The following is a 14,797-nucleotide window of genomic DNA, read 5'->3' as shown; positions in this document are numbered from 1 at the left end:
GAGATGAAACCGTCATTTCAAGGCTGCGATTTGGACACATTGGGCTGAACGGCATGCTGCAGAAATTAGGGAAACACAAAACGGGCAGATGTGACTATTGTGAGCAGGAAAAAACAACACATTATTCTACACTGTCAGAGGTATGAGAATGAAAGGAGACATTTAGTTGGAGGCCTCGGTTGGATATGAAGTGCGTTCTGCAAAGTATTTTGAGTGGATGCTATGAAGCACTACTGCAGTATTTTAGGATAACAAGGATTATGGAGAGAATATGCACCCTGGGTTTATTTATTCATTTTGGTTGGTTGGTTTGTTTTGGTTGGGTAGTTATGGTTTGGTTTGTTGACCATTCCTCTTATGACATCACTATATATATATATATATATATATATATATATATATATATATATATATATATATATATATATATATATATATATATATATATATATATATATGGACAAAGTCTGCTTCAGTCCTTAATAAATAAATACATATATATAGTGATGTCATAAGAGGAATGGTGATTAATGGGAGGTACATTCGTTCCCGGTGGTTGCAGCAGGGACTACAACCACAAGTGAAAAAACTACAATTCCCACTCAGAAGTGCAGGCAGGCCAAGGCTGCTGCAAGCTGAAAGGGATGAGGCTGATGAGCCTGCCAGGAGCTGGCGTGAGGGAGAAGACAGGACAGGAGCGAAAGAGAGTTCTGATATTATGTTAATGACAATGAACCAGGAGAAGACTGAAGCACTTATGTTTGTTTTTTAAAACGACTTTAGTTGGAGTCATGTTTAACTTTTTGTTATGAATAATCTAAATGCAGAAACTTTGAGTTAAAGAAACCCTCGTCGGACGTCTTAGTTTGCGCACCAACGCCTCACCTTACGATCCCGTCCTCCCCAGACATCACTATATAAAATAAATAAAAGTGCTGGGCAAAGTTGAAAAAAATAACTGATGAATTGCAAATTTTTGCTGCAATTAATCGCATCATTTGCCAAATTCAAATTTATTTGTATTTTGGTTGATGTTGGTTGTTTTGTTTATCGTTATTTTATTTAGTAGAGTTATTTTTTGATAGGGCAAATGCTAGACATCCTGATCCACACTCCATACCAGATGGTGGCGGTAATGCACCAATCAGTTGTTTGCCAACCGCCAATAAACCTTAAAGAAGAAGAAGAAGAAAAGAAGCCGTCGCGCGCGTGACGTCATCACGCGATTACGTCACGGATCAGGAAAAAGCAGTTTCTTGACGGCAGGACGAATCAATATCTTCCAAATAAGCAAGTATTAATGTCACGTTGTTTTCCTCAAACACAACGATTTTCTCTCGTTGTCCCTAGGTTTGTATTGCTGAAGAATACGCGTAGCGGTCTAGGGTAGCTGTTTATCCTGAACACCTGGAAGCTGACAGTTAGCTAGAGAGCTAACAGCTGACCGTATTGGCGTCCTAGCTTCCCGTCAATTGGGGGAAATAAACAGAGCAATATAGACAGGTGTGGTAACTCACTCACTCACTATGTAGGTCGCATATAATCACTTGACCTAACGTTAACGTCACATGTTTTTTGATTCAACGTTGGGAAGCTAAGTTGTTGGGAAGCTAAGTTGTTGGGAAGCTAAGTTGTTGGTAAGCTACGTTGTTGGTAAGCTAAGTTGTTGGTAAGCTACGTTTTTGGCAAACTAACAGTTGACAAGCTGAATCTCTCGTGCCAGTAAAACAAAGTTATTCTGGAACTGTAAACGAACTGTGTGAGGGGATCAATCTTGGGCTCACGCTGTCATTGTCTTGCTAATTAAAATGTTACAGAACATATACCCCCTTTTGGATGGCGTCTAACTTCCACACTGTTTCCCTCTTTCTGCAGTCAACGTCCGCGCTCTGGCAGAATGTCGTACGGCAAAGCAGAGAGCTACCGCCCGGTCCCACGGGACTTCAACGCCCTCATACAGACCTGTAGCTCCAACATCCAGAAGATCACACAGAACAGTGAGTGCTGATCATTAGTTCCAGTGAGGCATATCAAAGCTTACCATGCATAGTATGCATAAATGTAATTATTTTGAGTAGTTGTTATACCATGCAGGAAAAAGCTATCAAAAACATCAAAGTACAAGCCATGTCATACCTGTCGATGTATTCACACATAAACTATTATCAAGGATGAGAAACTTGGATTATGTACATTCAATTTACAACTACTTCCTGTTTTTTGTTGAAAGGATATTTTTTTTGCCACCATTGAAGTTCCACAACAACTTAGCAGAACAAAGGTCTGAAGAAAGCACTGACCAATGTTGATCTGTTAAAATATCTAGGAGAATTTTGTTAAAAAAACTGTGCCTGGAAATGGCAAAAATAGCAGTGGTTGACCTCCTGTCATGTATTGATGGGGACACACGTGTGACTGCCTTAAATTTGGGGTTGGTAAGATTGACCGAAAAGAGTGAATTAGGTTTTTAAAATATCAGTAATAAATATAGCCAAACCAAAAAGGTTTCTAAACTACATTACCTAACCTAGCTTAAATTTTTGCAATGCACATTTGAGCATGTTGGTATTGTTTTTAGATAGACGTGAACCTATTCAGTAAAATAATGGCATTCCAACTAAACAGAAACTGTGTGACATAAAATGAGCTTCTGCTCTTTGTGTATGTGTTGGTGAGAGCAAGAGGGTAAGGAACTCTTTATTTATTGTTGCACCCTTTCCTATAATACACAACATGTCAGCGACTGCAGATAATCTCAATCATCCATACATTTTCATCTGGGGGACCCAGAGGCATTCCCAGGCCAGCCGAAAGATATAATCCCTTCAGCGTGTCCTGGGTCTTCCTCGGGGCCTCTTCCCAGTTCGACGTGCTCGGAACACCTGTGATGGCAGGCGTCCAGGACGCATCCTGATGAGATGCTGAATCACTTCAGCTAACTCCTTCAGACATGAAGGAGTAGCGGCTCAACTCCAAGTTCCCTCCTGATGTCCGAGCTTCTTTTGGTGTTCACACCAAAAGCGTTGTGAATTTTCGCAACGCTTTTTCATCTGATTTTACTCACTCGACACTTTGTGGTTAATTCGCTTTTTGCAACCAGTTGCAACGGAAAGGGGGTGCGGCTTGAGCCCTGTTACCCTTAGTTACCAGCACATAGCCTCACTAGCTAACCTAAACTGACCTGGTCACAATCTTGTAAAACAGTTTTCATTTCCGCTATCGACTATGGGACATTAACAACTATTTCTGCGTTATACTTGTTGTGGAAATACCACAAATGTCGGATCATCAGGCCCCGTGTCTGGGTCCATAATATTATCCGTAGCTGCACACAGCTCCGACTCCTCCAGGAACTGTGTCTAGATGACGGCTGCTTCCAGCGCTCCTTCAGGCGGACCAGCAGCCAGTTGAATTCTGCTACGGCAGGACGGCAGTGACGTCGGGCGGAGCTTCTTCACGCTGATTGGCTTTCGCAACTAAGCGTCGGGCGAATTTTTCGGCAAAGTTGAAATATTTCAACTCTGGCAAAAAAAGCGAATATTCGCAACGCTTTTCCACGTCATTCGCGCCGCCCGGCGTAAATTAGCTTTTTTGCAACCATTCTCATCTGAGCATTAACTTTACATGTAATCTACTCTCCCAAATATTTCGCATTGCTTTCTGTGTGAACACACGATTACTCTATCTCTAAGGCTGAGCCCGATGGAGGAATGTGTTTTGGAAATTAATATATATTTTTTTTTTATATGCTTTTTTTATACCCCAAAAGCCCATGAAAGAAGAAAAACAATCTTACATTATTTTTTCTGCATCAACATCAATCATAATTGAAGCAGCATATTAAAATATAGACTTCAATATTATAGACACGATGTTCCATCAGTGACAGCTGTGTGCAAGAGTCACAGCATCATGCTATTACAGAAAGTTCCACTTGCAAAAAGGACCTTCAGAGGTTTTATTCTGAGCTGAGGCTGACTGAGGCAAAAAAAGCACTGTTCAAAGAAATGACTGGCAACACATAAAAGCAGTTATTTTAGATTTCCCGGGTAACAAACTAATAATATCCAACAAAGACTTAAAAATGTCAGTCTTCAATTAGAGACTGAACCATGAGGAAATGAAATGGCGTGAAGGAGACTTAAGTTGTGTGAAAGAAAACCAGACATTTTGGTTAAGTTCAGAGTCAGTTACCAGAGTTTGACAACTCTCTGGGATCAGGTTTTGAGGTGTTAAGCCCCGCTGCATGCAGCAACATGAGGGATTGGAGCAGTTACTGCGCTCTGATCTGTGCTATTTTAGTATTAATACTAAAAAATATGCAAAATCCTTGCCCAACCCCGTAAAAATAGCACCATATCAACACAACGCCACCGCAGATGAAAAAACACAAAAAGCAGTAAACTTACCAGATGCTGTTCACTAAAGACAAAGTCCATCCGCTCTCCTTGAGAAAAAGTTTAGCAGTTGTAAAGTTTATCAGAGTTGAGTTGAGTGTGTACTGGCATACTGACCAATGACAGCGCATATTAATGGTCACGTGGGTCCTGTGCTGGCTGTTTAACGCACTATTCTTTCCTAAAGAAACAATAGGTGAAATGTGATTGGATGAGCTACGTAACCAGCTAACGGGCCGAGCTGCAGGCCTAAGCTGAAGAACAGACAAGACAGGAGCGCTCACATGAGAAAATGAGAAGCTAATAGGGAAAAATAATTGTAATACATGTAGTGTATTTGTGAAAAACAATTACATTATAAAATAGATATAACTTTGTGATTGTGTTTAGGCCAGCAGAGAAGGCTTAGCGAGCCCTGACAGCAGTCCACCCCGCCACTGATATACATAGAAGACACAAAATTGAGACTTATCACTGTTTTGTTCTCTTGACAGCTGCTCAGATCAAGAGCATCGTGACCCAGCTGGGGACCAGTCAGGACAGCAGTGAACTCCAGGATCGCCTGTATGTATCCACCTTCTCTCCAGTAATTCCTCCAGTGTTTCCTCTCACACAGATGCATCACTTAAGAGATAAGATAAGAGATAAGATAGTCCTTTTATTAGTCCCTCCGTGAGGAAATTACAGGATTACAGCAGCCCTTATTCACAGAAATCCAAAGTAGAGATAAGTAATATAAATAAACAGCAGAACACAATTCAACTAAATTAAACAGTAGGAAACAAAAATATAAAATGTACAGATAGAATAAGAATAAATAGTAAAAATGTGTTTAAAGTGTAAAAGCATAAAAAAGTATTGCACCAGGTGAGGTTAAAGTGTTCACAGTGTTGAAGTGTTTTACAGTGAATTGTGGTCTACGGGGCGCTTAGCTTATTGTGCAGCCTGACAGCAGCGGGGAGGAAGGACCTTCAGTATGTCTTCCTAAAGGCTGAATTACACTTCTGAAACTACAATTGCGGCTGGCCACGTAGTCGGATTGACAGACTCGTTTTGGTTTATAGTTCCCGCCTTTTCCACACTCCAGAACAGCAGGTGGCGCAACGGATGTTTAGAGTGGACCTGCACACCGACGTTCACCAATATCTCCCTCCAGGAATTCACCTCCATCTGCGTGCATCATACTCTGTCAGACGGGTTTTATAAATGCTCATATTTGTGGACCTCTTCAGCCAAACGTTCTTCAACAGGATCCATTGTTTGTGTTTCTGCTGTGGCTTTTAAAAACAGCGGTATTATGCTATGAAACCAGAAATGACACTCAGAAAGGATACAGCGCTTATCAGCGACACAGTGCACGACATTACATTACATGTCATTTAGCTGATGTTTTTATCCAAAGCGACTTACAATAAGTGCATTTCAGTAAGAGCCATCGAAGTGCTGTCTAAGTGCTGCTGTTATTGTCTTTATTCAAGGTATAGTCGAAAAAGATGAGTTTTTAGTTTGCCACAGCCTGTCAAAGGATCAAGACTGGAGTAATCGACTCCAGATTTCAAATCATCTTTCAACTTATCACATCCATGAGTTCTACCTTCTCCCCGTGGCGGTGTGGGTTCCCTCCACTTTCTCCCCGTGGCAGCTTGTACGCAGATTAGTGGCTGATTGTCGGTAGTTTGGAGCCATTCTAAACTGTTGTTGTTTCCACAGGCAGCAGATACAGCATTATACCAACCAACTGGCAAAAGAAACCAACAAGCACCTGAAGGAGTTGGGCTCAATCCCTTTGCCCACATCACCCTCAGAGCAAGTAGGTATCAGCCTACATCTGTTGATAGAATACCTCATAATACACTACATTATAATAAAGTGATGATTGAGTTAAAGTGTGGGATTGGGAGCTTATGATAAGAACATGTAGATGGTTGTTTAAATGCATCAATAAAAGGTTCTCTGTCGTGTCTTAAAGGACTGGTCCTGACAGATGAAAATATAAATCTAAAATTTCTGTCGATGCTTTTCATGTTTAGTGAAGTTCAGGTTAGGTTAGCGAGGTAGTACAACACAGTTATGCAGCTGTAGTTGTGTCTAGAAATGTCTGGTTCTCAAGGGAACTTTAGTCACACGCCTGCACTCCTCAACACACACACACACACCTGTATCACTATGGCAACCTTTGATCTAGCAACCCACAGGTGTTCTCGTTAGGGCAGTTTAACAGACACACAGACACTTACAGACGCACACACAACGCAAATGACTTCTGTCTCTCTGTCTGTCCTCTTGCCTGACTACTGCTGCTAACATTTTGACTATGGCCGTGTCTACTACCGAACACTTTAAGTACACTGCAATACAGTGCACTATAACACAGTGCACTAACATCTGTAGTGTTGCTGATAAGCGCTGTATCAAATGGAACACTTACGTAACCACTTGGCGGAAGTGACATCCGCAAATCTGCTCGCGATAACCGCAAAACTAAAACTGACAAAATGAACCACCTTCTTGCCCTCTTCTTGTCCCTTGTGTTCCCCTTTCTCTATCCCATGTGGAAACTGCAACACCTGCACAATCGCGGCAGGAGGATATAAATAAATTAATGAAGAGCTCCTCCTCTTCCGCTACGTAGCCAAGATGGCGCTCGTTCAGTGCGAGTAGTGTCCATTGCTTTACACTACATTTTCTGACCGTTTGCAGTGCGTCATCCGGGTACTTTCAGTGCACTGAATTCTGCTGGTTTTGTCAGTGTGGCGGTAGTAGACACGGCCTATTACTACTGCCAATCATACAACTACCACTACTAAGATATCTCTCTCTCTCTCTCTCTCTCTCTCTCTCTCTCTCTCTCTCTCTCTCTCTCTCTCCTACCAAAATAAAAGCCCTGTGAATTAACTGTATCTTAACATAAAGCTCAAATGAGGATTTTTTAAATTAAATAATTAATGTTCTTACTTAAGTCCACAGGCCAGTCTGCCTTTAATCAACCTGCTTACTCTTGGTCACCATGACGACGAGAGCACACAGGTGCTTCATATCAGCCAATCAGTTTAACACACAAACCAACTCAAGTGCTTTGGAGGAGAGACGGGCGCCATAAACAAAAGCTATATATTGCGACGTCTTACGGCAGTAGTAGCCACACTTTCAAAATTTCTTGCGAAATTTTCTAGTTGTTCTAAATGATACATTCAGCACCTTTACCACAAACTGAGAAACAATGAATTAAACGCAGTGGCTCATGGGGTAGGAGACGTCTGCTCAGATGGAAAGCATCACGATAATCCTAATTCTGTCATTCCAAATCTTCCATTCTTGATAACATGCATTCAGAAATGAATGTGAAGTTTAAAATCTCTCAATTTGTTTCTTAGTGGCAATTTTGAGGATCCTACATGGTTATTAGTCTATTCAGAGTTGTCTTTTGCCTCAACTGCTTGTTTGATTTGAAATATTTTTATAATCCCGGTTATAATGGACTGAAAGAAAACCAAAAGTACTTTTGAAATTATTTCCACCACAGTATCTCCAAAAGCCGGATTTAATTGCAATGGTAAAATTGATCAGAATGTCTGAAATGTGAGCGTTTTATCTCTGATTCGTTCTTGTCTTTGTACTTGGTTTCCTCCCATCTGTCTCCCTCTGCTCCATGGTGTCCAGAGGCAGCAGAAGATCCAGAGGGAGCGGCTGGTGAATGATTTCTCAGCAGCTCTAAACAACTTCCAAGCAGTCCAGCGGCGGGCAGCGGAGAAGGAGAAAGAGTCGGTGGCCAGAGCGAGGGCTGGATCCCGCCTATCAGTAAGTAGAGTTGGCGGTGGTTTCATACGACAGGAGGAAAGCTAAAGAACTCTCCTCACCGCACTGATGACGGAAGTGAAGAAATGTGTCATTCATGTGAATCATGTCTTGCAAATCTGTGTTCTGCTAACTTGACTTTGGCAATAGTGGATTTTTCCCTCTCCCACAGACTGAAGACGGTTCTCGGGATGAAAAGCTTGTTTCTTTTGATAAGTAAGTGACTATCATCCATTCAGGCTTGCCTCTTGTTAGGCAGCGGCCCTTTGCATGGTGTATTATTGAGACTTAAAGTCCTCAAGACAAATGACGTGAATAAAGACATTATGAAATAAATGATTGGATAAATAACCAAATGCTGGTTCTTTCTCATTTAGTCAGAGGATGCAATTGTCAAAAATATATAACCTCACATTTTTCTATTGTAGTTGACATTTTTCTCACAAATCTCCAGTAGTCCTTTTTATTTCAAAAAACCACATGGCAGAATCATCATTTCACTTGATATCTGTGTTTGACTGCCAAAAATATGAACAAATCAAATTCTGCTGTTATTAGACAGATTGAGTGTTGATTGTATGTGTTTGCATCTCCTCTTGACAACGAATGGCAGTCATTAAGTGTGGCTTCAGCAGCATAGGGTCAGAGATGCTGCTTAAGTGTGGCTTCAACCGCATGGGGTTGGGAATCGTGAGCTATGATTTTTCTAAGAGTTTCAACCAACCGTTTTCCTGCAAAATGCCAAAAACAGCGAGAAATTGTCCTCTTAACTTGAATGGGTTTTTTTACGTAAAGACGTAAATGCTGGTTTTGTCACCATAACGACGAGAGCACACTGGTTGCTTGATATCAGCCAATCAGTTTAACACACTAACCAACTCAAGTGTTTTGGAGGAGACAGCGTGATAAACTAAAGCTATATATTGCGATGTCCTACGGCAGTAGTAGCCACACTTTCAACACTGATAAAGTCACTTTGTGATATGCGATTAAATTTGAATGTGGCACGGGATGTCACAGTAAAAATACACAACAAACTAAATTATTGTTCCTTGAACAAATGCCTTTTCATTAAATTATGACAATAAATACATATGTATCTTATCATTTCTTCCGTACAACACAAATGGACTGTGATTGTAGGCGTTAAAGTGTCAGTTGGAAACGGTGTTGTTTCCTACATTGGTACAGTTGATACAATGGATAAGAAATATAAAAGTCCACAGTATAAAACTACCACAGCAAGAGGAAACTCTGCCTTAGTTTAACCTCACACTCATTATTTCCACATGCCTTTTTCAAAAGAAATGTCCTGTTTGTGTAAAGCCAGGAGGACTGGGGTCAGATGACCACCCAGACAGAGGAGGTGGCCATCACAGAGGAGGACCTGGAGCTCATCAAGGACCGAGAAACCAACATCCGACAGCTGGAGGTCAGCATCAGCTTACTATTCCTAATATGAATCCATTCATACCAGGACCTCCACACAGCTGCCACAACTGATTGTAGCGCGTCTGTTTGTTTGTGTGTTTCAGTCGGACATTTTGGATGTAAACCAAATCTTCAAGGACCTGGCAGTGATGATCCACGATCAGGGAGAGATGATTGGTGAGTAGTTGTTCTCAGGGCACAGTGGACTGGTCTCGGACGCTCCAGCTGTTCACTATTCAATCGGCACACCAGCATCAGCTTGACTGAATCTACTCCTGCGCTTTGTAGCTATTTGAGATGCTATTCATCTGGAACATATTTTATCACACTTCCTTGTATGCCAACATCGAATTAACAGGAAACAACGAGGGCTGCAATTCACGATTATTTTAATAATTGATTAATCGGTTGATTATTTTTTCTATTAATTTCATAAAAAATATTTTTTTCTCAAAAAGCATTAATTTGCCACCTTGTATTACTAAAACAGAACTGACAGTGCACATTCACATTGCGAACAATCTTAACAATAAAGAATTTATAAAAAATAAAGAAATACAAATCCAAAAACTTAACAGGAAAGTCAGAAGTTGTTGTCTACACTCTGCGCACACACACACACACTCAGACACGCACAAACACATTTTCACAGACACACACTGAGACGCGCGCGCGCGCGCACACACACACACACACACACACACACACACACACACACACACACACCTACACACCAGATACTGCACTTTACCTTAACAGAAGTTGTTAATTATATATTGAAGCCTAAATTCCAGCAGCACTGCAACACTAACCCAACAGCGCGGCTCAAACACGAGAAATGAATGACTAGCTAGCGAGCTAGCCTTGCTGCTAAGTCAGGGGTTACCAACCTTTTAGAAACCGAGAGCTACTTTGAGATACAAAATAATCTGAAGGGCTACTTGTTTGATACAAACTTCCTGAACAACAAAGTTTCCCAGATCACCTTTTAATTATATTATATGTGAACTGTCTGATCACATATCAATGTTAATTATTTCTCACAGTAATTATGACCAATTTCCACAACAATGATGGTAGGAAAAAAAATGTTTTATCACTGTTAGAAAAATTTAAATAAAGTTATATCCGTGCAAAAAATAACTAATATTTAGTACTACTAAATAGCTTATTGTGGAAAACAATAAGCTATTTGTTGAGCATCAGGTTGCATCAGTTGCTTAATGAGCTGCTTTCCTCTACACATCTTTTATAAACGGGGTTGTAGATTTGATACGGACTCTCAATTCATGCTGAATGAGCTGAGCTCTGTTTCCTGATGAAAGACGCAACAGCAGAAAAACCTCACGGAGATCTCATGAGGATCGGCTTTTGGCAAAATGCCAAGAATCGGCGAGTCGCGCATGCGCAGCAGCCTGTTAACGGCGCATGGTGAACTTTTAAAATCAGCATTTCTTCTTGCGCCCAGAGACTCGATATAGTCAGAAACGTTGTTCATGGAGCTCCAGGCTGCAGCCTGTTGTCTTGACCCGCACATACATGAACTGTTAGGCTTTAAAACTGATAGCGGTTAGCTTACAATTGTGTTAGCTTACAATAGTGTTAGCCTAAAGCAGAAAATCCCATTGATAAGCACGCAACATATTTTTCGCCGCGCTCTCTCTCTCCACTCTGTGCGCGCCCTTGTGTGTGTGTGTGTGTGTGTGTGTGCGCGCGTGCGTGTGCGTGCTCTGTGCGCGCCTGTATGCGTGCTCTGTGCGCGCCTGTGTTGGGGGCGGAACTCCGCTGCTTGCATACAGAGCAGAGTTTTAACGCGACCATGGTCGGTTGATAACATGTTTTTTTTTTGGATGAATTTTTTTTCTTTTTTAGAACACGTCTAGCGGGCGACTCACGTGGTCCCTGCGGGCAACAAGGTGCCCTCGGGTACCGTGTTGGCTACCTCTGTGCTAAGTTATTGTAGCAAGCAATGTGACCACAGAGTAACATACGAGAGGATACAACGGGCTGCACCTGTACCCTCTGTCTGCTCCGCTCTGCGCGCAACTCAACTTTTATACTCAAATATCTCCGCTACTTATTGAACGGCATAATAATGGCACGACACAACGATTCACCCTCTACCCATGAGCCACAGCCACGCCCTCTACATCTACCATAAGCCACAGCCGCCCCCTCTACCATGAGCCACAGCCACGCCCTCTACATCTACCATGAGCCACAGCCGCCCCCTCTACCATGAGCCACAGCCGCCTCCTCTACCATGAGCCACAGCCACGCCCTCTACATCTACCATGAGCCACAGCCGCCACTCTACCTATAAGCCACAGCCGCCCCCTCTACCATGAGCCACCCTCTCTACCATGAGCCACAGCCACGCCCTCTACATCTACCATGAGCCACAGCCGCCCCCTCTACCATGAGCCACAGCCGCCTTCTCTACCATGAGCCACAGCCGCGCCCTCTACATCTACTATGAGCCACAGCCGCCCCCTCTACCTATAAGCCACAGCCGCCCCCTCTACCTATAAGCCACAGCCGCCCCCTCTACCATGAGCCACAGCCACGCCCTCTACATCTACCATGAGCCACAGCCACGCCCTCTACATCTACCATGAGCCACAGCCGCCCCCTCTACCTATAAGCCACAGCCATGCCCTCTACATCTACCATGAGCCACAGCCGCCCCCTCTACCATGAGCCACAGCCACGCCCTCTACATCTACCATGAGCCACAGCCGCCACTCTACCTATAAGCCACAGCCGCCCCTCTACCTATAAGCCACAGCCGCCCCCTCTACCATGAGCCGCCCTCTCTACCTATAAGCCACAGCCGCCCCTCTACCTATAAGCCACAGCCGCCCCTCTACCTATAAGCCACAGCCGCCCCTCTACCTATAAGCCACAGCCGCCCTCTCTACCATGAGCCACAGCCGCCCCTCTACCTATAAGCCACAGCCGCCCCCTCTACCATGAGCCGCCCTCTCTACCATGAGCCACAGCCGCCCCTCTACCTATAAGCCACAGCCGCCCCTCTACCTATAAGCCACAGCCGCCCTCTCTACCATGAGCCACAGCCGCCCTTACAATAACCGGCGATCAAAGGGCCATCCGAGTGAAACTCTCACACTGCCGTATAACCTTGTTAATCGCTGCAACGCGTCATTTGGTGAGAATAAATGCTAAGCGTGTGACTTCATAAGTTCCCAGCTGAGCTTGCCGTGTGTTCTGCCCCGCAGATAGCATTGAGGCAAATGTGGAGAATGCTGAGGTTCATGTAGAGCGAGGAACAGAGCAGCTCCAGAGAGCCGCCTACTACCAGGTGAGTCTGCAGCCGACATCTAAGTGCTGTCAATCAGTGAAGGTCCTGCCAGTAACCCTTCTGTCTCTGCTTTTCTATCGCAGCAAAAGTCCCGAAAGAAGATGTGTATCCTTGCTATGGTTGGTTCCATTGTGCTCGTCATACTCGGCATCATTATTTGGCAAGCTGCTGCTGGCAAGTGAGTTGACTCCGCACAACCAATGTGTCACTACTATATTTTACTCTGCCCTTCCCACCTGCAAGTACCTGCTTGGAATTACAAGAATAAGAGGCTTCACCAAGGCCAGCAGATTGGATCTAAGCAGTGGGGTGGTCAGTGTGGAAAACATAATCATCTGAACTGATAAAGCCTGTTTTTCTAAAATCCTATTTAAAGGTAGAAGAAGGACTGAGGTGATGTCTTGTCTTGTTTACTGCACTAACACTAGCTGTCACTGTATTTCTAAATGAAAACATGTTATTTGGAATGATTTCCGAACAGGCAAAATGAAGAGAAAAACACAAGTTGTTAAAGTAAATGAATCTGTGGTTTTAAGAGGTTGTTAAACAAAAAAAGAAGAAAAGTGGGTTTCTTGTTTTGGCGTCTTCGGATGTAAAGTGTGGGAGTGCCTGACCTTCCCAGTAACATTACATGGGACTTGTATTAGTCGTGGTATTGATGGCAGTGATGGCTGTAATATACATGTTGTAAAAGGAAAGCTCTAACAGATTACTAGTATGAATCTAATCCATGTCTGTAAATATTATAAAGTGCTGCAATATATTCTGCTAAGTACATTATGAGAGTAAAAGTCCACTCTTCAAAGAAAACCTTTTTAAATTGATTTCTATGAGTCTTACCAGTATGCATAATAAATGTCTTAAACGCTTCAGCTCTCCTGGATGTGTCATCAGTTTTGTGTCTACATGTTGGCCTTGAGGTCCTACTCGAGCCGGTTTCATCACTTTTGATAACACACACACACATACATACACACACACACACACACACACACACACACACACACACACACACACACACACACACACTTACTTTATGGAACATGTATGTTACTTAATAAAATGGCTGTCACACTACTCTTAATAGTCACACATGGAAAACTATAAAATGATCCAATTTATGATATGAGTTAGGCATTAAAACGATCAAATGCTCTCATCTTGGTGATTAACATCATAGTATATTGGCAGGGCTGTGAAAATAAGATTTGTTGTGAATTTGAAAGAATGTGTTGAAAAAAGAAATATGAATGAATGAAAAGTACTTTATTAATCTCCAAGGAGAATTTATTTTGTCAAAGTATTTTGTCCAATATCTTTACCATAATGAATAGAAATGATGGTGTATTTCCAAATTACATTTAGTTTAGTGTGAATCTCACAACTTAATTTGGTTTCCTTCTTACTTGGATTCTGTACTTTTCATACCACAAGGAAATTGATTCAGTTATCACCATATTCATAAATCTCTGTGTGGTCTGCTCTGGACTTTCTCATGGAACATAACACGCGTTACATTGTGCTGATATTTTAAACGATTAACTACTGAACACTGAAATAGCGTTAAACTGGTCCTCGTGTCCATGCAGGAAGTGCTGTCTCAGAACTTGAAACGATGTCATCATGATGTGAGCTCGTACAGGAAGTCATGATGTGAGCTCGTACAGGAAGTCATCATGATGTGAGCTCATACAGGAAGTCATGATGTGAGCTCGTACAGGAAGTCATCGTGATGTAAGCTCGTACAGGAAGTCATCATGATGTGAGCTCATACAGGAAGTCATCATGACGTGAGCTCGTACAGGAAGTCGTCATGTGAGCTCGTACAGGAAGTCATCATGACGTGAGCTCG

The 14,797-nt window shown here is 42.5% G+C and overlaps 1 protein-coding gene across 3 annotated transcripts; it reads left to right on the top strand.

Moving 5' to 3' along the window:
* The first annotated feature begins 1,219 nt into the window (after positions 1-1,219).
* Positions 1,220-13,824, top strand: stx12 (syntaxin 12). 3 transcript variants are annotated; one of them, XM_068599157.1, is made up of 10 exons: positions 1,220-1,294; positions 1,876-1,997; positions 4,892-4,961; positions 6,108-6,207; positions 8,058-8,195; positions 8,365-8,408; positions 9,519-9,624; positions 9,728-9,800; positions 12,863-12,945; positions 13,029-13,824. In XM_068599157.1, the coding sequence occupies exons 2-10, from the start codon at positions 1,898-1,900 to the stop codon at positions 13,125-13,127; spliced, it is 813 nt and encodes a 270-aa protein (XP_068455258.1). In that variant the 5' UTR covers positions 1,220-1,294; positions 1,876-1,897; the 3' UTR covers positions 13,128-13,824. The 3 variants fall into 3 exon arrangements, with proteins under 3 accessions (XP_068455258.1, XP_068455260.1, XP_068455259.1); XM_068599159.1 differs by having other exon boundaries at positions 1,248-1,290; XM_068599158.1 differs by lacking the exon at positions 1,220-1,294 and adding an exon at positions 1,401-1,503.
* The last annotated feature ends 973 nt before the right edge of the window (positions 13,825-14,797 follow it).

Source organism: Clinocottus analis, unplaced genomic scaffold, assembly GCF_023055335.1.
Source record: "Clinocottus analis isolate CAN_PGR_092001 unplaced genomic scaffold, fCliAna1.0.p SCAF_43, whole genome shotgun sequence".
Taxonomy (NCBI): Eukaryota; Metazoa; Chordata; class Actinopteri; order Perciformes; family Cottidae; genus Clinocottus; species Clinocottus analis.
This window is presented reverse-complemented; position numbering and strand designations above follow the sequence as displayed.

Bases quoted from the DNA above. Each gene is read 5' to 3' on its own strand.
- stx12 (XM_068599157.1), top strand. From the start codon at position 1,898: ATGTCGTACGGCAAAGCAGAGAGCTACCGCCCGGTCCCACGGGACTTC. The intron at 9,801-12,862 runs GTGAGTAGTTGT...TCTGCCCCGCAG, and splicing joins CGATCAGGGAGAGATGATTG to ATAGCATTGAGGCAAATGTG. The intron at 12,946-13,028 runs GTGAGTCTGCAG...TTTCTATCGCAG, and splicing joins AGAGAGCCGCCTACTACCAG to CAAAAGTCCCGAAAGAAGAT.